We start from the raw sequence: 26,614 nt of genomic DNA, 5'->3' as shown, positions 1-26,614 counted from the left end.
CCCACCCCACACACACACACGGGAAATCGTTGAGATATGTATTTGTGTATATACGCCTGGGCATTTTCTGGAAGAACCCATGAGAAACTGTCGGTGGTGGTTACTGGGGCGTGGGACTGGGGACACATCTTCTCCAGGCACGTCATCAGCTAATCAGGAGTTACCTTTCTCCTCAAAAATCAATTTAGTTAAAAAAATGCATCACTTCCATGAATGCTCAGAAAAGATATTCTTCCATTTCCTTTAAGAAAATAAACATATGTGACCAATACAAATGGAATTGGCGCTTTCCTATGGTTGTTGAGTAAATATACCAGGATGGAGCGACTTTAGCAGATGTTTAAGCAATAGACTGTTCAGATTCATTTTTCTTTACGCACTTGGGTGCTACAGGCTTACTCCTGTTAGGTTAAAATAGTGACTGGGAAGAGTAAGGGAAGTTGGGGACCACATCGAGGTAACTAACAGGCACAGTGCATGTGTGAGACAAAGTCTTGCCATAAACGTACCTCTGGTAGCTCTCTCTCCAGCCCCAGATTTGTAGCAACCAACCACAGCAGGTACAAGACCTGAATTTTCATTCTCTGTATACACAGCATTTGGACCTCCCCACAGGAGGCCTGGGGATACGTTGGGAACAAGGTAGCAGAAGCAATCACTTGTAGCTGTTTACTCCGGCTTTGAGTAAGATATACACAAAAGTGAAACCACGGTTATCGTCAATCGGTTATCGTCGATTCATTCAACAAGTATCTATTGATCTACTCTATGCTGATGCATGTACGTCACTCTGCTAAGGAACTGGAGATGGGCTGGTGAATACTTCAGGACACAGTTCCTTCTTCTACAGAGCTTACAGCCTAAGAATACCTAAATTAGAAATAATAGGCTGCAGAAAAGCTTTGTTTTATTTAGGAAATATGTATTTTTGTGCCTTTTCTGCTCCCTCTTCTTTTGCATTTCTATTTCCCGGAAGTGGAGCTTTGTCCCTAATTTTTTTTTTTAACTATTCCCTGCTTTTTTTTTTTTTTTTGGTGAGGTGTTGCCAATTTGCCTCTTTTTTTTTTTTTTCTCCCCAAAGCCCCAGTACACAGTTGTATATCCTAGTTGTAGGTCATTCTAGTTCTTCTATGTGGGACACCTGCCGCAGTATGGCTTGATGAGCGGTGTGTAGGTCTGTGCCCAGGATCCGAACTGGCGAACTCCCAGCCCCTGAAGCAGAGTGCGCAAACTTAACCACCTGGCCATGGGGCTGGCCTCCATAATTAATTTTTAACCATTACTTTCTGAAAAGGCATCCTGTTTTATCATCTTCATTTTCCCACAACAAACTAATACTTAAAACAGTTATGTATGGTACACCATCTGGGAAGAAAGCAAACACCGATGCTATCAAGAATGAATTCCATTTGTTCTTCTCTTTCAAACAGGTTCACAAGGCAGAAAAAAGCCCTAAAGTTAAAAAGAATAAATTTCACGCAAAATTTTCAAATATGACTTTGTTAATATACTCCAGTATAACAGTTATGATCTAAGTCGTTTGCCTTCAAGTGTGCATACGTTTGGAGGCGTTGTGATGTGGTGATTAAAAGCCCGGGCTGGCCAGCTGCACTTGCCTTTCCCAAGTCACCTCAGTTTCCCCATCTGTAAAACGGGATAATGCTGATGGTACCTTCCTCACAGGGATGTTGCGAGCACAGAGTCAGGAGCTAACCTGAAGCACCTACCACAGTCCACTTTCCCCCTGGGCTTTAGGTGGGGTCTTTTGCCCTAGAAGGCTCCGGCTTGTCCCTCACCTCCCCTGATTTCCCGGCAGTGCCCGCTGCTCTTCTGGCCTTGCATCAGTCCCTTGGTAGCTCCCAGACGGGATCAAAGAGTCATACATCCTGGACGAGGGCTGGGGCATTGGGGGGCTGGGGGCCGACTCTTCCAGACTGCCACTGAACCAGGGAAGGGGTGGGGTAAGGGTGAGTAACAACACCACAAAGCTTTCCAACCATTTTGAGACTCCGCCCCCCCGCCCCCCCCCCCCCCTTTTTTTGATTCAGCCTTCCTTTGGTTACCATAAACCTTCAACTATTCTCCAGAACTTTACCAAATTTGGCTCTGACAGTTTCTGCTTGCTTTTTGACAGCTCTGGCCAGAGACAGGAGCTGGGAGGCACCTACTCTGCCGTGTTGCTGATGTCACCTCCCTGGATAAGATTTTAAAAGTTAACTGTCCATACTTCCCCTGCCTCCTAAAAGGGACAACAAGAGTGCCCAGAGGTTGTTCTGAGGATTAACTGAGTAATGGGATAATCAGTGTGCCTGGCCCATTGTAAACACTCCATAAAAAGATTACTAGTAGTTATTATGCTGAAATATAGTATGACTCGAAATGCCCAATACTCTAGGTCTAGGAAAAACTTCAACACTGGTTGCAGAGGCATTTACCGCCTTTTCAAAGACTTCTGAAGGCAGCATCATTTGTTTCTCATTAGCAGTCTCTTGCCCTTAATTATCTGGAATGTCTTGTCGATCCTTGACCAAGCTTGACCACAAGGATATTTCATAAATGTAGGATCTCCATAGGAATGATAAAATACACAGTTCACGTAGGGATTCCTTAGGGCTCCCCAAAAAAATAGATAGAAAAGAAGATACGGACAGAAAGAAGAGGCGTGTACGGGAAATCCCTCCAACGGGAAACAGGTGACGCAGGGTCTTCTCGGAACAGGCGCACACTCACGCGTTACTCTGCTTCCGTCCCAGACCTTCGTGCTCACGTGATCTGGCTGCCCTCACAACCTGCACCTCTCAGAGTTGAAAGTCAGTACTGAGTAAAACTACCCACTTCTCCACACGTCGTATACATGTTTTTCATTCCCTGGACGCTCTCCCATTTATTCCTCCATGGGGCTGATGACCTGCCCACTGAATGCCAAAGAGATGTTGGATAAAGAGTCATTGTCAAGACTCGTGATTAACTTGGCTAAATGCTAACACAGTTTTGCAATGAAAACCTTCCATCTCTGCCATTCAAAACCTTGTAAAAGATGTATTTGTGGGGTTTCAGCTCATGCAAAAAAGGCATTTCATAATTGCTTGGTATTGTTTTTTAACATGTGTTTCATATCAGATACAAGAAAGGTCAAATGAAATCTGAAAAAAAATGTTGGCCTGATCTGCTATGAGTGTGTCTTCCAGCACATCTGGGAACCTCTGTAAAAAATTAACTCAACATTCTGGACTCTTGGGATGGCCAGATTATTAACTGGTTTTGCAGAAGCACTCTGCGCAAGCCAAGGCATATAAGGAATATTTTTAGATCTGTAGACCATTAAATACTGTACAGTCAGCCTTCTGCATTAGAAAAACAGCAGGTATTTAAACGGTGATGTCTAGTTCCATTCATAGAGGAAAAAGAAAGCATGCATTTTTTGGCAATTGCATTTGACACTTTAGACTCTACGGCTAAAGTCTTACTGGAAGATTGAATGTTAGACTTTTTTATTAAATGAAAATTAAACATTAAGAATTATAGCATAGAACAAATTATAATCACTCTGGTCTTGAGTCTGACATAGCTTCCGTATAGAGAAGCAGCAGGAACATTTATCCTAGATCCTCACATAAAATCCACATGCAGATTTCTATTTTTTCCCCTCTTGTCAGATACCTTTTTGGAGGAAGGCTCAAGGAGAAAAATACTAAAAAATATTTTCAATGAGAGACAGTCCAAACATTTCTCTTTTCCCCATAAAATCTAGGAGCGGATGTTTGCTCATCATTAACTTGGACCTGGGAATCATTCCTTATATTACACTTATACATATTACACTTATGCAATGAGGCTGAAATAGCCACGTTTCTACCCTCTACCCAGTGGATAAATACCAGTTAATCCATATTACTTCTGTTTGACAGAAGTTGATTTAAGCAAGAGATCCCTGGGGAGCTTAAGAATATACTGATACCCTAGTCCCCTCTCCCCTTGCATGGGGTCCTGGCACTGGTGTTTATTTTTGAAGTTTATCATTGTAATGTGTAGTCATGATTGAGAACCAATGAAAAGCCATGTGTCTTAGATGGAAGAAAGAAAACTCCAAACATGCACTAGTCATGGACAAATCCAAATGATTATTTAACTAAGCCTGAATCTATAGAAATAATTTTGAAGATTATTTTTTCCAGCCACATATTTTGTTCTAGTCATAGAAAATATCAGAAAGATGAAAACAGTCAATCTTTACCAATTTTTTCTATTGAACACATTTGGTAGCAGAGTATAGCTTAAACAATTTTCCACATTTTTATGCTGAAAAAAAAAGAGATTGAATGGCAATGCCAGGAGCCAAACATCGGGTCAGGTCCCAGCCTTCTCCTTGATTAGGAGGTAGCTCTTTCACCCCCAATAATTGATGGACGCGTCAAGTACTCTGGCTAACCCCACTCTCTATCATTTCAGCACCCTAACACCAAGAATTCAGGTGGGTTAAAACTCTAAAAGAAAGGAAGACACAGTGTTAAACCACAACATTTTGGCATAATGACTATCTCCTTTAATTCCAATAGCTTAAGTTGGGTGAGAATTATAGTCTTCATTTTTAATTGTTTAGGGATTAATAATCCAATCATTCAGCAAATATTTATTGAATGCCTACTGTATTCCAAGTACTCCTACAGGACTCAAGAAATTTACAAGAGACCATAAAAAAAAGAATGAGACAATTACATATATGGAGATGGTAAGTGCCGTGGAGAAACACAGTGCAGGAAGGGAGAGATGGTTTTCATTTTGAACAGGTGTCAGGAAAGGTTTCATTGAGAAGGAGACATCTGAGCAGATACCTGAAGGAGAGGAGAGCTGTGCAGGTATCTGAGCAAAGATAGCTCCAGCCTGGGTGCTCAGCAAGCACAGCACCCGAAGAGAAATCTTTTTACTTTTGCCGATATTATTTGCATGTAGATAATTAACAGAGCAAACCTTTTCTATCAAAAGAGTCTGCCTCTTCCAGCCTCCATTCTTAGTGCTGATACTCCCATTGACATTTGTATGACTCTGATTGTATGACCATGAATAATAATAACTCTTCACAATTGTTGAACCTTAGAGGAAGCTAACCCTAACCGTAACCTTAACCCTAACTCTAACTGCCAATTTTTCGAATAAGGAGACTAAGGCTAAGAAAGATTGTGCAGCTTGCCCAGAGTGTAACCCAGTGTGGGGCTGCCATATTTTATTCCAGGTCTACCTAACTTCAAAGCCCATGCTCTAAACAGTCATATCTTATTACTTCTATCAATTCCTATCTAAAATAAATGCAAAGAGGCTTCTCCTAACCACAGTGGATATATTATAAACAACATAGATAACTTCTGACTAGCTGTGTGACCTTGTGTAAGCGATTTTACCTCTTTCAGAATCTGTTTTCCCATCTGTTAAATAAGAAGGCTCAACTAAGTCATCTGTTAAATCCATCCTACCCACAGAATACTGTTATTCTGTGATATATTAAGTGTGGCCACTTTAACATCTTTTGAGTCCTACCAAATCAGTGACGTAGTCAGTAAACATACATCAATTGCCTTTTCTGACCCAAGTACAAAAAACAAACACCAGCCTCCAAAACAATTTTTACTTAAGAATTTAATTATCTGCTTTGGTATAGAATAAAGGTTGGACTTGGATTCCAGTCAAACCAGCTCTGTGTGGCTACCTTGCTTTGTGTTTTGACTTACAGATACAGATGGGTGATCACTGATTCTGGTGATTCTTATTTAAAAAATAAGTAAGAAGACAGACTCCCTTAAAGCATCTAAAATGACTGCATATCACCTCGCTCCCTAGTCATGTCCCTCTGTTTTTGCCTCTATAACACTCATCTCAATTACCAACATTGCAAGAAGTTCTGTGAGGGCAGGGACATGTCCTTCTGGTCCCCATCTATGCCTGTGGCTTCTAGCACTGTGCCCACTCTACAGGAGGTTATCCCCAAATACTTGTTGAATGACATGTATAACTGAATTAATTTCAAAATTGAGGATAAATCCAATTTTTAAGAAATCAATATCGGTTCCCAACTGACGTCTTGAAATGTAACAGCTGAGACTTGGACGCTAGCCGTTCTTCAGTCACGACCCTAAGCTGTGTTACCCTCCAGTCCTCGGTTTCCTCCTCAACTACGCAAGGAGGAGGTGAGAAAAGATCCCTAAATCTCTGGTCCCCTGAACCCGACTACTGCTGTAGAATTTCCAAAACATCTGATGTGATAAAGTTTTAACCTGGATGTCTTGACTTTATGTAGCCCAGAGGTTAAAACTCAAGTCTTTCTAATGTCCTCATGTTCTAGTAACTTATGAAAGTGCTTCTAGACTTCAAAACTCTAGGGATGAGGCATTTAGCAGCAGCCTTATGGAGACCGTCCTCTTCCCTTCCCCTTCACATGCCAACCCTTTGGATTCTATCAGGCAGGGAAATTTTCCCTCCTTCACCTCTAGGGACACACAGGAAATAAATTGAAAGACAATACCATTTCTGTTAGAAAAATGATTTTTTAAGATCCTTCCTCCCCAAAAATCCTATAATGATTTAAATAAGTGAAGATAAGTTCCATTGATTCTGTGGAGCTCACAGCTGTAAAGAATCTCTTTTTTAACCATCAAATTGCTTTGTGTGCAAAATAGGGCAAGTACTCATTCTGTTTTTCAGATGCATGTGTTGTCATTTAGGAAATAAATAAGCTTTAATAGCCTTCATTAATCTTTAATAAATCCAATTATTGTTGAAATTGTTAGTTGTGATAATGGCATGATGGTTATACAAAAAAATATATCACCAGTTGGAAACACATTCTAAAGAAATTATAGATGAAATGTCATGATGTCTGGGATTTGCTTTAAAATATTCCAGCCTAAAAAGGGGTGGAATAGATGAAATCAGATTGGCAAAATGTTGATAATTGTTAAAACTGGATGATAGGTACATAGAGGTTTATTATACTGTTTACTACTGTGTATGCTTGAAATTTTCCATTATAAATGTTTAAAAGCTCCATAATGTTGTTCTGCTGTTTTTGTTATATAATCACCTTTTCATCCCTCTCCAATCGCACTTCCAAGGTGTATGTCCTACCGTACATCCTTCCCAGGGACAGAACCAAAGAGCCCACTGTGGATTCAGCCAGGAGTCAAACTCAAGGTGCCGGTCACTTCTTCGGCTTCCAACTTTGTGCCAAGGCTCAGGGGCCTTGTGCAGACTCAGCAGGGTTGACACCTGATAATGAATTTTCTCACTTCTGTGAAGTACCTAAAACCACAGGAGTTAGTTATAGGGCACCGCTTATAAACTGGGGCAGTACATGAAATCTTTAATAGATTTATAGAAACGTGCTGAAAATACACTATACGTGCTCTATAGATGACGTGCTGTAGGCTCTCTGGTGCTTGAGAATCACGGAGAACAGCATGTCATATGGCACGAGATCAACACAAAGCGCAAGAAGGAATTCTCCAGGACCTGAGTTTAACAGGAGCAGCTTCAATATGTAGAAAACTTTCTAAACAAATAGTGATAAAGGGTCATTCATAAGTAAATGAGATTTGGAGGAATGACATTTGCCACAAACACCACAAGGACACAAGGTAATTAGAGCTTAATGGAGACAGAACACTCAGATGGGGCAATTTTCCTAAATGGGTCTATAGTTATAAAATCAATTAGGACTTTTTGGAATAAAAAAGTACAAAAAAAGTGGCTAAGTAGTGGAGCATTCTTGACTTTCACAGTCTGGTAGATTCATAGGTTGTGGGAGGATTTTAATTACTCACATCTGGAAACAATGCTTGCAGTCTCCCCAAGAATTGTCCTTGAAAGCCAGTTCCTTATTTCAGTGGCTACTCTCTGGCCCCTGCCTGGGAACTCGCAGGGGCTGAGCTCATATGCCAGAGAGGATGACTTCGGGGGGAGAGCGACCTCAGTAAAGAGACTAAAACCGTTTCCTGAGAACAGTGGGCGGGAAGAGGGCCGGCTGACCTGGGAATGGAAGGCCAAGGTGAGACAGAGCAGCCGCTTTCAAATATTTGAGGTGTTATTTTATAAACGAGAGTGGGGCTTTGTTCCGTGGAACTCAAGCGTGAGCTAGAACCAGTGAGGAAATCTTCACGGATGCAGAGTTCGGCTCACAGAGCACTTCCTCCCGGCTGGCGCGGTCCTTTGCTGGAGTGAGTGGTTCCTCCGCAGGAATTTATTCTGGGATGCCTCAGTGGGGTTCCAGGGGTGCCTTGCAGTGCTGCTCAAAGTGTCTTCCTCCAAAAGGTGCTCCTCCACACAGCCTTTTATTTTTATTTACATTTTAATATTTTTTACCACAGTTTTGCTTCTAAAATCATATTTCCTATAAAAACATGCTACATCACCAGCAAACTCCATTAATAAAAGGTAGACAACTTACATATTTACGTATCAAATATTTTATGTGCCTATGTGGTATATTAACAGACCAGATGGTGATCTATTCCTAGATTTTTTTTTTATTGTGGTAAGAACACCTAACATGAAATCTGTTCTCTTAACAAAATTTTAAGTGCACAATCCTGTAATGTTAACCACGGGAGCAACGTTGCCCAGCAGATCTCTAGAACTAATCACCTTGCATAAGTGAAACTTTGTACTCATTGAATGGCATCTCCCCATTCCTCCCCACCCCCACCCCAGCTTCTGTAACCACCATTCTGCTCCCACGTCTGTGTGGTTGCCTGCTTTAGATCGCTCCTATCGGTGGGCTCACACAGCACTTGTCCGTCTGCGTCCGACCTATTTCACTTAGCGGAATGTCCTCAAGGTTCAGCCATGTTTTTGCATATGGCAGGATTTCCTTCATTTTTAGGGCCGATAATATTTCATTTTGTGTATATACCACATTGCCTTTTTTATCCATTCCTGCATCCGTAGACATTTAGGCTGTTTCTACATCTTGGCTATTGTGAATAATGCTGCCATGAATGTAGGGGTGCAAATAACTCTTTGAGAGATACTGATGTCCACACATTCTTTGATGCTGGTTCACAGCCAGAGGAAGAGCTTGTTCCCGACTTTAGCTCGATGCGCTGCTTCCTGCATCAATAAAGACTTTCTGCGAGGAGAAAACGTGAATGGAGCAAAGCAAAGTCCTTATGACGGTCTTGTGTACTTTGACTGTCTCCGCAATGGGAGGAGTTTATCCATTAAAGTCTAAATACTAGAGACTTTTCACAGAAATCAAATTATCACACTACCAAATGTAAACAAACAGAATGTCCTTTTTCACACTAAGATTTCTATTTCCCTGATGGAGAATGTGTTTGAAAGTTGCACATCGCAGTAGCATAAAGTTGCAAGAAAACAGATCATTGCTGTTCCCTGAAACTTCCTGTAAGGAATCTGCTCGCTGGATTTGCACTAGGCAGAGCCTCTTGCTTGAATACGTAATACCTATTGCACATATGCATGCGCTACTACTTAAAAAGGTACAGATTCTGTTATGGTTATAAAATAAGAATTCATTTTGAAGTGCTCCTGAATTAAAAGGAGCCCTTCCTGATTATATGTTTTCCCAAGCATTTATTCCAGAAGTACCATTTCCGTTAACGTAGAAGTCCAAAACTATCTTAGGTGATGCGCCCTTACACTATAAGTTTACTAATCGTGCGGGGCCTCTGCAGACAGCTGTGCAGCTTGCAGACTGCATAAAGCACGGTATGAAGGCATGAGCTGGGGGCTGAGCTCCAGCCCCGACGTGCTTCCCCGGCCAGGAGCCCTGGTTATGAGGCTGCATCAGGCCTAGGTCACCAACCATCCCAGTTTGCCCAGGACTGAAGGGCTTCCCAGCATATGGGACTTTCAATGCCATAGTGCCACAGCCAGCACAGCCCTGGACAAACCAGGATGGTTGGTCACCCTAATCGGGCCTCAGATGTGCTGTATCTGCTGGCATCAGCCTTGGAATCTTGCCTATAGAACTGTAGGCCCGAAACAGCAAAGACGTAGTCACCTCACTTCTTTTCTTCTTATGTTTTCAAGGTGAAAGAGCCATGTAATCCTGCCAACATCTTAACCACGCCTGATCCGAGAACCTTCTGGACTAACGATGATTCAGGTATTGTTGGAAAAATACGCTCTGGCCCTGCGATGCACGGGAAGCGTGTTGTAGTGTAGCCCGGCACAGAGGCAAGGTTTGGTGGAAGTTTTGTTTTTGCTTATTTGTTTGTTTGCTTATACCCAGTCCAACACTTGAACATACTTCACAATCATTGTCTTCATAACACAGGTGCCTTTGTTTTATCTTCTTTTTCAGCAGCTAAAGCACACACACCAGCAGGTGCAGCTCTCCAGATTGTGAGGTATACTCGAGTGCTGGGGGGAACAGAGGAGAGAGCCTAATTCTTGGAGGGGAGGACGGAGGACCAGGATGAGGTGGCAAGTGCACTGGTCCAAGACTCTCTTCCAGGGGAAGGAAGGCATTAAAGAATGTAAGGCGAGTTGCACTGCAGAAGGCTTCGTGGAGGGCAGGCGTGGCTTGTACTCCATCCAGGAGTATAAATCAGAGGCATGCCACTTTCTGAGATCAGAGAATATGCTTCAGGTTGTACAATTAAAAACTACACTCAGACAAAGGGTAGGATGTGTTCTTATAGGAGAGAGAAGACATCTTTTCATTCTTTTTCACAAATATACTGAACCACGGGGCCTAATTGCATGAAGTACAGATGCTGGAAATGAAAAGGGAGGTTAAGAAAAGGAGCTAAAACAATTAAGAAAGCGATACTAGAGCTGTCACCTTTTCTGGTTAAATAGAGCACAGTGATGGTACCTAATGTTTGCATTAGGCTTCACAGTTTTACAAAGCGCATTCCCAAAAATCTAATTTAGCGCTTTGTGCAACGCTGTGAAATAGGAGAGGCAGCCTCTCCCCACCCACCCTGTGTGAGAGATGAGGTCAGAGGCTCAAAGAGGCTAGCTGACATCTCCAAAACACACGAGCAGAAAACACCACAGCCAGGAGCGGGAGCAAGTGCTCTATCACACTTCCTAGGAAGAAGACGCTCTCGTGCATGCGAGAAGCAGCTCGAGCTAAATCTCTGCTTTAATCTTTTCTTCATAAAAGACAGTCAGACTCTGCCTATTAGCTGAAGCGGGAGGGGTTCAGGAGGGGAGTGAAAACCTCTCTGATGCCTTTTTTCAAAGACCAGGCTTATGGTCTAAACTTATTACCAATTTCGTCTGTCAAAAAAATTGTTCTGTCTGGTTTTATGTCTTTCGAAGAAAGACGAAGAAACATGAAAGTGAATTGGCCTATTTATGCCATCATTTGGTCCATTAGTAGCACAACCACAAGAGAAGCCATCCACTGGCTAACACAGCCATTGAGATCCACAGCATGTGTGTTGTGAAGAAGCTCTGTAGAAGGAAAGGTTACAACTGAAAAATAAACGATTCTCAAGTTACGTAGAGAAAATGGAATGGGAGGGAAATCTACATAGGACAGGTCCAGAAAATGATGCTCAGGCACTTTTTGGAGCTGGAGAAATTGTTACAAGAAAAACTAATGCAGAGCATGTAAAGAAATAGTAACAGGAATACTTCAGATCTTTTTATTTAAAAAATTGGGGCGGGGGATCAGCCCGATGGCGCAGCGAGCACATTCTGCTTCGGCTGCCCAGGGTTCACAGGTTCAGATCCCAGGTGCAGACGTGGCACCACTTGTCAAGCCATGCTGTGGTAGGCATCCCACATATAAAGTAGAGGAAGATGGGCACGGATGTTATCTCAGGGCCAGTCTTCCTCAGCAAAAAGAGGAGGATTGGCAGCAGATGTTAGCTCACGGCTAATCTTCCTCCAAAAAAAAAAAACTTTTAAATCATTTTTGTGTCATCAATGGGGTTACAAAGATATGTTCTTCCTCCTGCAGCAACTCATCTAATGAAGATCCACCTCAATAACCAATCCCTAGACTAGTGGAGTGACTTCTTTGCCTGGTGATTTCTTTTAGGGGAGAAGGGGAGTTGTTCAGTCAATTACTGAGACAGGGGTATCAAAATCTCCACCTATGGTGGTGGAATGATCTCTTGCTTCCTTTAATTCAGTCAATTTTTGCTTCCTATATTTTGAAACTCTGATTTTAAGCACTTACACTCTTATAATTGTTATGATTTCCTGATGAATTGATCATGTCTCTCTTTACCTCTGGTAAAAGTCTTTGAACTTTATTTTTTCTGCTTTCATTTTATTTATTTTTTGGTCTTGTTTTGTTTTTGTGAGGAAGATTGGCCTGAGCTAACATCTGTGCCAGTCTTCCGCCATTTCATTCGGGACCCCACCACAGCGTGGCTTGATGAGTGGTGCCTAGGTCTGCACCTGGGATCCGGAGCTGTGAACCCCGGGGCACTGAAGCAGAGCACGTGAACTTAACCACTACACCACAGGGCTGGCCCCTATTCTTTCTGCTTTTAATATTGCCAAGCCAACCTTCTTATGCCCACTTTTCACGTGGTGTATATTTTCTATCTGTTTACTTTCAACCTATCTGCGTCTAATAGTTAAAGGTTTCTCTTGTAGACTTCAGATAGTTAGGTCTTCCTTTCAAATCCTATCTGACAATCTCTGATGTTTACCTGGAACGTTTAGACCACTTACACTTAATGTAGCTGCTGACCCTGTACCTACGCCATCTTGCTATTCGTTTTCCACATGTCCCTTCCTTCATTGTTTGTCTGTTCTTCCTTTCCTGATTGCTCTAGGACTGTTAAAATTGGTTTTAATTCAAGATTAATTTATCTACTGATTTAGCAGTGGCTTTGAGGATTACAATATTACAATAAATAACTTTAAGTTTTCATGGACCATTGTAGAAACCTTGAAAAAGAATGGGTCCATTTACCCCCCTCATTCTTTACATTCCGATTGTCATGTCTGTTACTTCTACATATGAAATAAGTCCTACGGTACAATGTATTTAGAGGAAAACCATCTTTTGGATTTACCCAGAGGTTTCCCAACCCCAAAGTTCTTCATTTCTTCTCAAAGATCCAAGTTTCTCTCAGGGATCCTTTCCGCATTCTTTAAGACGTAGCCCACTCAGGCTTAGGCAGTTTAGTGTGTTAGCAGTCTTCTTAGAATTCGAATCTGAGGGATACAACTGTTTCTGCTGTGGTTTCTCCACGTGATGCGTCCTTTCTTCATCGGCATAACAGCACTCTAACTAAAACTCTCCCCCAAATGCCTTCAATTCGGTTACGTCTAAACATAAGCGAAAACAACTGCAGAGACATCCTTCTGCAATGTGCAAATTCATGAGCTCGCTTTTCACAAAGGCAAAATTCGAGTCACAGTGTGAATTTTATATGGTCACTCTCACCAATTCCTGAAATAATGTTGATAAATGACTCTATCATTTCCTCTGGAACACGTATTTCAGTGAACGAGTATTTTCACTCAAGGCCAGTCAGCATCAGAGAGGATTTTACTTATTTAACCCAGTGTGTAGTCTCTCGATACGCAGTTTAAGTAGAGTTAAATATTAGGGGTAACTAGTTCATATTGCCTGAAAGAAATAGAAGTTAAGTTAAAGAATTATTTTGTTTCAAAGTGGGGAATTACTGGGGGTTAGCTCCCCCTGAAATCTGGTGAATGTGCCTAGAGTTTTATACTCACCATCATTTTGCATGACTACCGGAGGAGAGGACGGGCAGGTGCAGACGCCGTGTGCAGACATGGGAGTTGGAGAAACAAAAGTAATTTCTGGAGAGCCTTTTTTTTTTTTTAACATAATATAAAAGTAACGTATGTTCATCATAGGAAAGACATGGAAAAAGATGGAGGGAAGAAAATCCTACCACCCACACTTTTTTCCATTGGATTTGACTCACGCATTCCTAGCATTTGTTCTGACCATACGCAGACAGGCTGCACAAGTTTAGGCTCTTTCCTAGTATCTTTATTTTTAAGCTTTGAAACCTGAGTTATTTGTTTTTGCACACCTTGTTGTTCAATTGCTGGTCGGGCTGTGACCTGTAACATTCTCCAAAAACAGAATTTCAAGGTAGGATGAGTTTCCCCCACACTTCCAGACTGTGTTTTCCCCAGTACTATTACTGGCAGCACAGATAACGTTCTCTCCTTAGAGGAAGTCAGATAACGAAATGGTGAAACACTAAGGGTTCTTCTGCAGGCACCACAATTTTAAGTGGGCCATTGTTTTGGCAGGTAAGAAAATCTAACTCCTTGATGTCTTCCCTGTTACTTGAAGTCAGTTTCACAAGACAACACCATTCTACCCCTGGGATTTTCAAAATGTCTAGATTTCCCTCAAGCAAAAATTAAAGAGCAGGAATCACCATTGTGCAAATTTTCTCCAGAGAGAAAATTTCATTTTCCCTTATATTTTCAGGATTATGCCTTGTTTCTTTATATTTCCTAATGATTCATTACATTTTAAAATTCAGCCAAAATTTCTGGAGATGTAGAAATCACTATAAAGTGGTATATTCATATATATTCAGGAACAGTAATAGTTTATGTATCAAACGTAGAAATGAAATGATTCATATTTTGAAAACATATGGGCCACAGAAATATTTCAGTTTTTCAGAGAATATATAAAAGTAGATCATTAAATTAAAATAAGGAGAGGGAAGACTTCATTGTATAGATTTTTTTTAACGCAAAAACATAATTTCTAGATTTTTTTCCTTAAAAAGTAAAACACTGTCATATTTATATCTAGAAAACGGTTGCTTCATCCCTCCAAGTATGGCATTATCTAAGAAAAAAGAAAAACATTAAAAAAGGTAAACACAATCTGCTTACATGGAAACTTTCTGTCTGACACATGGTGGCCAGTATAGACTTTCCTCTTGCTATTAGAGATAAATAATTTAGTAAAAAATCTATGGACACACGAAAATCTTTTCAGTGGACCGACCTCATTTACTCAGGTCTTAACTACAAAAAAGATGGCTGTCTCAGTGATGAAAGTCATCTTGCACACTGTGAAGACTTCCGAGGATCGCATAGGGCGCCAGCGGGGGCGGAGGCCGAGGCAGGCTGTAGAAAGGACAGTCCTAAGAAGCCTGCACTCTGCTGCTTTCGGCTTCCCCTTGTTCTCCAACTCAAACTTCTGCAGATCAAACTTGGTATTCCTTCCCTCCATCTTAGGTCGCACAGCCGTGACCGTCCTCAGTTCCCTCAACCACATCTCTTTCAGTCCATTGGACTCTCATTAGATTGACCGGCAGGCCATTTGGCCTTGCTTCCCAGTGAGCCTGTGTGGAAGCTGCTCAACGCGGCAGTTGTGCTTGTGCTGTGGACGCCTGGGTCAGCTGGCTGGGTCTGCAGCCGGCTTCAGTGCTTATTACCTGTGTGGCTCCGGACACATGATTTCACCCTTCCGTGCCTCCATTTCTTTCATCTGCAAAAATGCAATGTTAATAATAGATCATAGCGTTTGGAGAGGGTTAAAGGCGATAATGCAGGCAAAGATAGTCAGAACCACGCCTCACCGAGAGTTAGGGGCGACTTATGTTACTTCTTATGCTCTACAACTTAAGCTCTTCTTACTTGGAGAAAGAATTATTTTGTCTATACAAACCTCAACACAGATGCCCTGCCCTGTGTGGGGTCTACAAACTATGGGTGGAAAGAAGAATATGCTTTCATTGTCATTACTGTTACTATTTCTCGCTTTACTGGACCTGTAACTTGTTTTTTCCTCCTTGAACCACAAAGCTCAGCATTCACTGTCTTCTGTTATCTGTGTCCCCAGACACAAGACTGATAAACTTCCTGAAAATAGACACATGTCTGGACAGAAAATCCTCAAGCTGCAGAGAACCTTAGCCATGGCCTAGTCGTTTAGATAAAATATCGCTTTCTTAAGCAAGCTTCTGTAGAGCAAAAGCCACTTAGGTTTGCATGACTTTAACCATGGACAATGGTTTCAAGGGTTGCAGGTTCAAGGACAGGTTATTTATTCCAGCAAGTAGCAAAATGTCATTCCAAAACTCCTCTGTTTAAAGATACTAAGTCATGCTCATCTGGCGTTTAAGTCCGGTTTGAGGGAAAAGTTTGTCAAATCTGATCCTGGTGACAGCCCTGCTGCCAAGTGTGTGAAGGGGCCTGTGGACTCGGCTTAGCTCCGTACGGAGCAGCCCCTCCCGCTCCCTCGCACTCTGTAAATGAAGAGTTCAGCTTTCCGAAGCTTTACAGTTGGAGCGAAATCTGTTTCTCTCTTTGTTGAACTCACAGTTTTCTCTTCCTCTTTGTTCTGACTAAAATTACTTGTTATTTTTGCTGTTTTACTCAAGGCTAAACTAACAGTTTTTCACAATGGTTGATTTTCTGATTCCCCAGAAAGAGTCCCCACGCTTTTAAAATATTTTCGCATGGTATTTCCTTGTGCCCATTTTAGTCAAATCCTTATTTTCATGTCTAAGACGTTTGATTTCCATGGTACTTGCAGGACATTTTATTAAGGCTAAAATAGTACCAGAAAATTATCTCACTTAAGAAACGCAACGAAAATTAAACACAACTTCATAATTTTAGCAACACTATTTTTCTCTTACGTTAATGAATCTTTTCTCATTTTATTAGTTTACTTCAGACAAATATGACAACAGATTTAAAATGTGTAGTAGATTTAAAAAGTTGCCGCTAATGTTAAAATGCCCTAGTGTATTTTATTATTTTAAACATGCTGGAATATCAAGCCTCTGACAGCTTCTTTTTTGCCCAAGAAGACGGTCCCATGATACATGCTCCATAATATATAAAACAATATTTCAGGAAGTTATATGTCTATCATAAGAAAAAAGCATTTTAGACTTTTGCCCCTAGTAACGGAAGTATTTTATGTGGTCAAATGATGTAGTTTGCCAAATTTGAAGAAAAATTATTTTATGACTTTAACACTGTACATAATGAGAATAAGCCAATGACTAATCATGGAAACAAGTTATCTCGGGCATGAAACGGCCCACAGAGAGGGGCAGGTGCAGAGAGTGAGGGATTAAGATGGAGGGTGGGATGGATGTGGGTGACGAGCATAGGGACATGGAAGGGGGTGTCAACCTAGGATGCTCAGAGCTGAGAACAGAATTGGAACTTAAGGCAAGGGAAACTTATTTGTAAAGTGAAAGTTGATTGAAGTAAATCAAATCTAAGATTCTTTTTTACTCTGAAACTCCTTTATTCTATGAAAGTGTAAATTGACAGTAAAAAGAAAATGCAAAAGGATTTAGAAAAAAATTGGCTCAGGGTGTGCTGGGGCCTTTGGAATAGACTCCAGCGAGCCGTGGATCTCTGAACCCTGATGATCGCTCCTCAGAAATATGTAGCAATCAGCTCTTTCCGCTGATTAAAATGTTAGCTCCTAGTGGAAAATTCTGTATTAATAGTTCAGCTGCACTGTTCTTGTAGGTATTTAATTACATAACACACTAGAATTTTCAAATGGTTCTCCCATACCTAATCTCATCTGATCTTTCCAGTCGCCCTGTGGGATTAACAAAGTGGGTGTTAACCCTGAGGATACTTGAAGAAGCTAAGTTCTTTGCCCAAAGCTAAATAAAGAGTCACAAAAGCTAAAACACAAAACTGAAGTCAGATCTTCTGGAAACTTCTCCAGTTTGCAGCTTCGAAAAGGTAAGCGTGGAGCTTCGCCATGAAAGTAGCTTGAAAATGGACACAGGTGTTAGGGAAGGAGCAGGAAGTAAAGGACGAGATTCAAACTGAGATGCCATCTTGCCACTGGGCAGGGGGAGCTGGGAAAAGGAGGGAAGGATGGCCAATACAGGGATGGTTTTCCAGGAGTGAGGTGGACCGTGTCCCCGTCTGCCCAGCATTCTGCTTGGTTCTGTGGAGAGAGAGGCAACAGTTTTCCCTGATACAGACTCAGGTAGATAAACTGGACGGACACAGGTAGACTGTGAATAAAACCGTATAAATACAAGTTAGAAGAATGATAGCTGCCTACAGAGGTGTGAAGGACTGTCATTTGGAACAGATAGGGAGGCAGATTACTTTACTGGTTAAAAGTTGAGCTTTTGGTGTCAGAAAAACCCAGAGGCACATTCTGGTTTTGCCCTTACTGGCTATGTCGGTCACACAACTAAGGCTTTCCTCTTTAAGCCTCAGATCTCAAGAAGTGTAAGGGGATAGCAAAAGCTTTTCCTAAGGTCATTAGGAGGATTAAATGAGAAATTGCACAAAAAGCACTAAAGCTTCGTGTCTGCCAGTTAGTATAATCATTCAATGTCAGCTATTATAATAGATGCACTCAACTGTGGAAGCTACGGAGAGGAACGTGTTCATTTCTGCTTGTCAGTATGTCCTTAGCACCATTATGGTGCCTGGCTTTGGAAAGTGCAGAAGAGCTTTCCTTAGAAACTGTCATGAGGATGTTTGAATATGGTCTAAGGAAGAATTCTACCCATCCATGCTACTTGAGAAGGGGAGAGAGAACTTTGGAAGTAGAGGGCATTCCAGTGAAAAAGTAAAGAGAGAACTTAATAAACGGTCAGAGGAATATTGTAGGGAGGTCATAGTTCCCAAGGTCCTTTTAACACTAATGGAATCTGTTCACAATTCTATGAAGAAAAGGAAATGAGGCTGGCAGTGCTGTTCAAATAAAAGCTCCAACTTCCATATATATACGATAGTTTCAATCTTTAAAACACAGACAAAAAGATCATCTAGTGTGTTGGCTATGAACTGCCCTTCATACACTTGAACACAAGAAAGCTAAGGCGAGTAGTGGTCGTGTTATTTTTAGAAATGTCAGTGAGTCCACAATGATCCTGCCACATGCCTTTGCTCAGTCTCTTTGTGAGATAAATTATCAGAAAGCAGTCTGTGAAAACCAGACAGAATGGGTCTGTAAGGAAGAATAATTGGCTCATATGGAGAAGACAAGCTGTGAGATCCAGCTGCACCGCGTCCTAACAAGGCTACTTGTGTCAGACAATTTTACTGTTAGTCCTGGAAGTAATCTAACTACGTCTTTTGTATTTACTCCTCTTTGACATCTTTATGTAAATGTACTTTCTAATATTTTTAAAATATTGAAAGTTTAATGATATTAATGTAATATATAATGTATATATACACATAATATAAGGTATGTGATATTAGTTCTAATCCTCTATAACTGTTTTAAGAAAAGAGATGGAAAAGGAATAGCAGTCCTGGGGGACTTTACAAGGTCCTCGTCAACCTCACAGAAAGCAATAATCCTAAAGAAAATGAAATCCTAAAAGAAAATGGGACGTGGGAAGGGATAGGAAGAAGGAGGCAGAGGAGAGGGGCAAGTGGGGCTGAGACAGACTCTGTGTGTGTGTTAGGCTCATTTCTGCCCCGAGGTCATTTGTTCCCATTATAAAAGGAAAAATCAGAAGCAGTGGGCCATCAGTGATGCTCACAGGAGCAGCTTATGGATGTAAAACACAGCATTTACAATGTGGTGAAGACTAAAACGAAGATGCTTTTGCTTTTAAAAGGCAAATTCAAGGCTTATTGAACAGAACCTGTCAAACTAGATTTATGGTGGAATATAAAAAGGTATATAAACAGCATGATTTGAAGAATGAATTTCAAATTGGCCTCTCATGGTGATCTTTGTTTTTGTCCTGAGGCTTTAGACTTTCAAACAATACTTTATGAATTATGAGATAGAATCATTGCAGATAATAATGATGGTAACAGTCTTGTCTCTTTGGAATAATCATTTGCTCTAAAGGAGGATAGAGTACAATGCAATTTTAAACATAAAGTTTTATAAACAAATAACATTATAGTTACTTCTTTAAGTGACCGTATTTATTTCATTTAGAAAGTGAGGCATTATTCATGATTCCTGTCTTTTGCTCACATCTGTTTAATTTCTTCTCTGTAATTTTCTTGTGGTCTTGTACAAAAGCTTATTTTCATTCTTTTAGAGTTTATGTGTATCTTTTGTGAAGTGATGATTGTGAAACAAGGGTAGTGTTATCATACACACAAAAATAACAGAAGTAGTTAATATATCTGAAACTCTCAGCCAAACCATCAAAGAGTTCTTTTGTGACAACTAATCTTATTTGTTAAAAGGATTCTATAATCACAACTCAACAACAAATAGTACTATCAAAAGCATCTGATGGCATGACCATATGCTCTTAGAAAATTAGGCTATGATGGCTAATTATGGAAGTTCTGATCCTGGATATAATCATAAAAACAAAAATAAATTTACTCCCCTTAACTAGTCTAGAATAACATCTCTCACTGAAATGTGTCACCTGAGCAAAGGATCAAGGCTTTTAATGTTCATCTTAAGGTTTTAAAGCTGAGAAATAAAAGTAAGTAGAAGAAATTATGGTGGACCCTATAGAGAAATTTTTTCATCAAATGCGTCCAATATTTACTGAACATTGATTATGAGCAAGGCGTTATGTTAGGAAGTTAGGAAAGGCAATGGCATGAAATAATCCTGCTGTTTCGGTGCCTCAAACTCCTAGAAAAGTATAAACATGTGCACAGATTCCTGAAATCCCTGTTCAGCTGAGGGCGTCCTTGCTAGTGGCGATGAGACCAAGGAGGTTATTGGTGGTCTTCGGAGTTAGGGAAGAGCTTCAATACTTCAAGATAAGCTGTGGGGAAAATGAGTTTCCTGCCCCGTCTCCTGTAATTCTGAGTAGCCAAAAAAGGAGGCATAACAGACACCTCCCAAAGTAACAGACATCAAGAGGTCACATTTTTTTCAGGGCTTTTTTAAGCGTCAGAAGGACTAAGGTGCCATATCCTGGCATATGGGGGGTTTGGTAACTTCACATTGCTAAGTTGCGCTGCTCCTGTGTAAAATACGAAATGTGCTTTAGGTGACCCTCTGAATTTCCCACAAAAATTATTTAGTGCTAAGACAATGCTTTCTCTACTTTTACTCCATATTTTCAAAGATATGACATGGATTGTCAGGTAGTGTAGCTAGGGCATCACGGTAATCTTTCTCTGGATTTTTGCTTGGCAAACTGATGCAGTGCCCAATTTTCACAGGGTTACAAAGAATGTTGCAAATTGTTAGCTAAAAAGAGAGTGGGAGGACAAGAAAAACAACAAAACCCAAATATCAAAGCTAGCCAGGAATGTTCTAAAAATAGTGAAATGTACTCAAATCTGCTAACTGAGAAAGCAGCAAATGAAGATGTAGAATCCTCAGGAAATAAAAATCCAAGTGCTTGGTATCAAGTCAGTGGGTTATTGCATTTTTAAATCTGAGATGAAGCTTGAATGTCACACCCTTGTATTGTGGATGACACCGTCAAGTTACTGATATATATATACACACACACACATAATCACAGAAGTGGACAGCTGCAATACTGTAGGAGAACTGGCCAGAACATGTGAGTATATACCAATTCATGAGCTGTGGCCAATGGTTTGGCTGGATGGCCAGGGACATGGAAGGAACATGATTAGAAAATTGGTGGCAAAGAAATGTGGGGGAGAAAAGTGGTGTGAAAGGGCAAAAATCTTGAAGATATATGTGTCCCGTGTGAATGCTCACCAAAGAGTGACCTCAGCAGAGAAAGATTTTAATAATAGAGTAGATAGATGATCAGTTCTGTGGCTACCAGTCAGCCTCTTTCCCAGCCAACCCCTGTCATCACCCAATGGGCTCATGCACAAAGTGGCCATGGTGGCAGGGGTGGAGGTCATGCATGGGCTCAGCACCATGGACTTCCACTCACCAAGACTGACCTGGCTATGGCCATCGCTGAGTGCCCAACCTGCCAGCAGCAGAGACCAACACTGAGTCCCTGACACCTCACCATTCCCTGCGGTAATCAGCCAGCTACTTGGGGGCAGGTTGAGTACATTGGACTCCTTCCATCATGGGAGGGGAGCCTTTTGTTCTTACTGGAATAGATGCTGACTCTGGATATGGATCTGCCTTCCCTAATGCAATGCTTCTGCCCAAACTGCCATCTGTGGACTTACAGAATGTCTTATCCACCGTCCTTGGTATTCCATGTAGCATTGGTTCCGATCAAGGAACTAACTTCACAGCTAATGAAGTGTGGCCACGGGCCCCATGCTCATGGAATTCCCTGGCCTTACCATGTTCCCCACCATCCTGATGCAACTGACTTAAGAGAACAGTGGAATGGCCCTTTGAAGACTCAGATATAGCAGTAACCAGGTGCCAGTACCTTGCAGGGCTGAGACAAGGTTCTCTGGAAGGCTGTGTATGCTCCGAATCAGTGTTCAATGTATGGTACTGCTTCTCCCATGGACGGAATTCACAGGTCCAGAGATCACGGAGTGAAAATGGGAGTGGAACCACCCACTATTAGCCCAACTGACCTACTAGCAACATTTTTGTTTCCTGTCTCCCCAGCCTTATGCTCTGCCGGCCTCAAGGTCGTAGTTACGAAAGGAGGAATGCTTCCACCAGGAGACACAACAATGATGCCCTTAAGCTAGAAGTTAAGACTGTTGCCCGGCCACTTTGGGCTCTTTGTGCCCCTAAACCAACAGGCAAAGAAGGGAGGTAGTGGACTGGCTGGGGTGATTGATCCTGATGACCAAGGTGAAATTGGACGGCTGCTACCATGGAGGTCAGGAACAGTATGTCTGGAATATAGGAAATCTAGAGTGTCTCTTAGTATTCCCATGCCTGTGATTAAAGTCAATGGAAAACTGCAATAACCCAATCCAGGCAGGACTACTAATGGCCCAGACCCTTCAGGAGTGAACGTTTGGGCCACCTCACTAGGTAAAGAACCAAGACCACTTGAGCCGCTCTCTGAGGGCAAAGAGGTAGTGGAAGAAGCTACTTATAAATACCATCTTCAACTGCATGACCAATTACAGAAACAAAGACTGTAATTGTCATGAGGATCTCTTCCTTATTTGTTTTGAATATGTTTGTGTGCGTATATATAGACATGAAGTAAATATCTTTGTTTTCTTCCCTCTCTTATCCCCTTATCATATAACATAAGATGTATGGACTTTATATCACAGTATTTCAGCACTGTGAGCTTTACATAATAGTGTTTAAGTTACAGGATATCAAGGAGAAGAGTAAGCGTCCCACAAAGACTCTCATCCTCTCCTGGGGAAAGGGTTAGTAGGTTTTTGGTTGAATGCAGGATAGTTGCTACCATGGCAGGTGGAAGTATGACCATGTTATCGTCTTTATATGGAGATTAAGTATGATTTAAGAAGATGCGTACGGGTGCCAAGTTGACAAGGGGTGGACTTGTGATAGTTAATTTTATGTATCAACTTGGCTAGGCCACAGTGCCCGGATATTTGGTCCAACATTATTCTGGATATTTCTGTGAGGGTGCTTTTTGTATAAGGTTAATATTTAAATCAGCGGACATTGAGTAAAACAGATTGTCCTCCATAATGTGGGTGGGCCTCAGCCAATCAGTTGAAGGCCTTAATAGAACAAACACTGATCTCCCATGAGCAAGAAGGAAGTCTGCCAACTGATGGCCCTTGGACTTGAGCTGCAGCATCCACTCTTCCCGGGGTCCCCAGCCTGCCGGCCCCCCCTGCAGATTGTGGACTGGACAGCCTCCATAATCCCATGAGCCACTTTCTCTAAATAAATCACTCTCTCTCTGTATACACACACACACATCCTATTGGTGCTGTTTCTCTGGAGAGCCCTGCTAATGCACGCATATGAATACACAATCACAGAGACATGAAGTGCAATCACCCGCCCACTTGGTGCTAAGCTTTTGCAGGCCCTGTGCATATGCTGTGGCTTGTGCCCCTCCTTGCAACCTCATGGTCCTTCTGCTGTGGCTTTAAAACCACACACCAGGCACTGCACAATAAGCCCCTTTTATCAAGGCCTTACCATTGCGTAGAGAAGGACATTTGAAAGGAAAAGAAAGTAGAAGGGTTTTGTATTGTGTTCATTCAGCATTTTTGAAAATATACAAGTTATGGAAGAACTTTATGATAGCAAGGCAGAGAACAAACAGCTGTGAGGTGGCCATGTTATCCCCTTGTCCTCAGGCCGATGAAAGGTTCTGAAGCTCTGGGGGAAGAGGGTTGAATGACAGAAGTCAAACAGGTTATGACAGCATTCTTTTCTATAAGTCAAAGTCATATGATAGCATTCATGAGGAGAGTTTTCCCTCCCTTTATTCCTGAGTATCTGCAAAGACAGTGTGACACTTTGCTACCATCACCTACCGAGGGGACATCTACTCCTACAGACTACGTAGAGCAATTGTAGCATGCAGGGGGCCACCCTGAGAGCCCCAGCTGCCTCTCGGCCTGAACTCTGCCATTCTTGAAAGACCACTTGCTGTCACTTCCTTTCAACTCTAAAGAAAGGGCAGCTCTCCTTAGCCAACTGCCAGTGTCTTGTGAAGATGATCGTTCCATACCTGTGAACCCAGGGGTTCATACAGGGAGCAGCCAGCGGGCCTCCAGCTGAAAACGGAAGTAAGGTACCATGGAACCTGATGGGGTTCTCATTTTTAAATTCTATCTTTATAGGCAGCAAAAAACTTGGGGGCAAAGGAGAATTTAGAGGGCAATGTCAAAAGGAGAGAAGAAAGAGGATACATTTTTCTGACTCAGAAGACCATCTGAGGTCCTCGGAACAAAAGGCTAAAGTGGCATTCTACCAAGCGGGGTGGATGAAAACCTAGATGGCGACCCTCCCAGGGGTTCTCTGAGCTTGACAGAGTGCCCATTGAATGTTGTCCGTAAAAAAACAGCATATACTTTAGTTTTCTTGAAAAATGGTTATTCAACAAGATCGTTTAATGATCCCGTTGGACCAAAAGAACAGCCTTGAGTTCAAAATGCTCATTGTCCATCATTCATGAAATCTAGTCCCTCAGTTTTCTGAAACAATTGAGTCGCATAATATGTAAGATGTGATGAAATAGCTCAACCCGAGGGTTTTTTGTTTGGTTTGATTTTGTTTTGCTTCTTACAGTGAGTTGTGAAGTGCCTGCTGGGGAAATGTGCCCTTGATTATTAGGTGAATAGAGGAAAACTAAATTCGGCTGAGAACCAATTATATGCCAGCAATACATACGGGGCATATGATTAAACCATTTCATTACTGAGCACTGCCTGCTGGCCAGGAGCTCTTCTGGGCCCCAGAATGCTATGGAGAATAAGACATCTGATCCTTGTCTCAGAAACTACCTTCCAGTGAGGAAGACCAGCAATAAACCAAAGAAAATGTCAGATAATAAAACTAACATGCAGATCATTGAAGTAGGGTGAGTGACAAAGGATGGCCAGCTGGTGACTTCAGGTCCCCTGTGTAAGTGATGTTGATGCTGAGATCTGGTTGGCAAGAAGGATGCAGCCAAGTGAGCATCAGGAGGAGAGCATTCCAGGTGCAGGTCACAGCACTGACAAAGGCCCTAAGGCAGATGCAGTTTGGCCTGCAAAAGGAACTGAGAGCCAAGATGGCTCAAGCCTGGAGGGCAAAGGGGAGCAGAGAGAGAGGGGGTCGGAGATGTTAGTTGAATGAAAACATGAATTGTGCTGTCTGGTCTTCAAGGAACTCAAGGTCCAGGGAGACACCTGAGATTTAACTAAGAACAAGATCTACAATGAGGGAAGGGGAGAAGGTTCCAGAGGATTATGTGGGCATTGTTAGAGGAAGCCGTGCGAGGTGGTTCGGGGCCTCCAGAAGGTCCTTTTAGGTTTACCTTTTCCCAGATATCAGAGAGCTACAATATTAGAGCTGCAGGAGATCTGCCAGCCCATTCCTCACTTGAAAAAGTGAATATTCTAAATGGTTTAACCTGCCCAAGGCTGTAGGTTAACGGCATTAAGACACGGCTGGGCCTTCGGGTAAGCAGCAACATCTGTAAGTTTGCCTTTGCTCTTGGGAAAGGCTGCTCAATTTAACAAAATACGGACAGACCATGACTTCCCTGAGGGTGGCAACGCTGCCCATCCTGGGTGTCCTCGTTGGGTCCAGGGCTCAGCACAGTGCCTGGCACAAAAGAGATGCCACAGAGGTCTGAATAATTCGCAATAACAGGCCACGTCAGTGGGAGCTGGTTCCTCTCTCCGTAACTGGAAGGTACGCTGAGTGACCTAGAAAAGTGGCTTCTGTGCCAGCCCGCCTCCTTTGACCCGCTGTCACTGACTCCACCTCCTCAATAGGCCTGGATCTACCTTCTCTTGTTTCCCAGCCACTGGAGCAATCAGAAACTCCTTGAGGTTAGCTTTTGGCTTACTGTCTGCTTTTTCACTCTAAACTTTAGACTTTACTTCAAACACTTGGTACACAAGTCTTTACTCTGGAATCGTGCCATCTGGTCCTTTGACACAGCTCCTTCTGGAGCACCATCTGTGGGAGGCCTAGGCAGGAGGGGAAGTCTGAAGAATAAAGTGGGTCATCCTCTCTGGCCTTTAACGGGGACTCCTGTCACACAGGCCTGTCCCCGCCCAGCAGATGAAGTGAATGTTGACGTGCTTTCAACACGGCACAGGACCACGAGTATTTTGATTTGTTGGAGCCCCTTGTGCTGTGTGACGTGTTCTGTTGGTGGTTATGATGTGTGTAGCGTGAATCAGGAACATGGACTCATCTTATTTTCTATGCGAG

At 42.1% G+C, this 26,614-nt stretch overlaps 1 protein-coding gene across 2 annotated transcripts in view; it reads left to right on the top strand.

Moving 5' to 3' along the window:
- Nucleotides 1-26,614, top strand: part of SGK1 (serum/glucocorticoid regulated kinase 1) — a 108,251-nt gene that overhangs the window by 68,552 nt on the left and 13,085 nt on the right. For both annotated transcript variants that reach the window (XM_070223928.1, XM_070223926.1), the window contains one exon: nt 10,042-10,117. In XM_070223928.1, coding sequence (XP_070080029.1) covers nt 10,042-10,117 — 76 coding nt within the window. The remainder of the gene's footprint in view (nt 1-10,041; nt 10,118-26,614) is intronic.

The sequence above is a fragment of the Equus caballus genome, chromosome 10 (genome assembly GCF_041296265.1).
Source record: "Equus caballus isolate H_3958 breed thoroughbred chromosome 10, TB-T2T, whole genome shotgun sequence".
NCBI lineage: Eukaryota > Metazoa > Chordata > Mammalia > Perissodactyla > Equidae > Equus > Equus caballus.
This window is presented reverse-complemented; position numbering and strand designations above follow the sequence as displayed.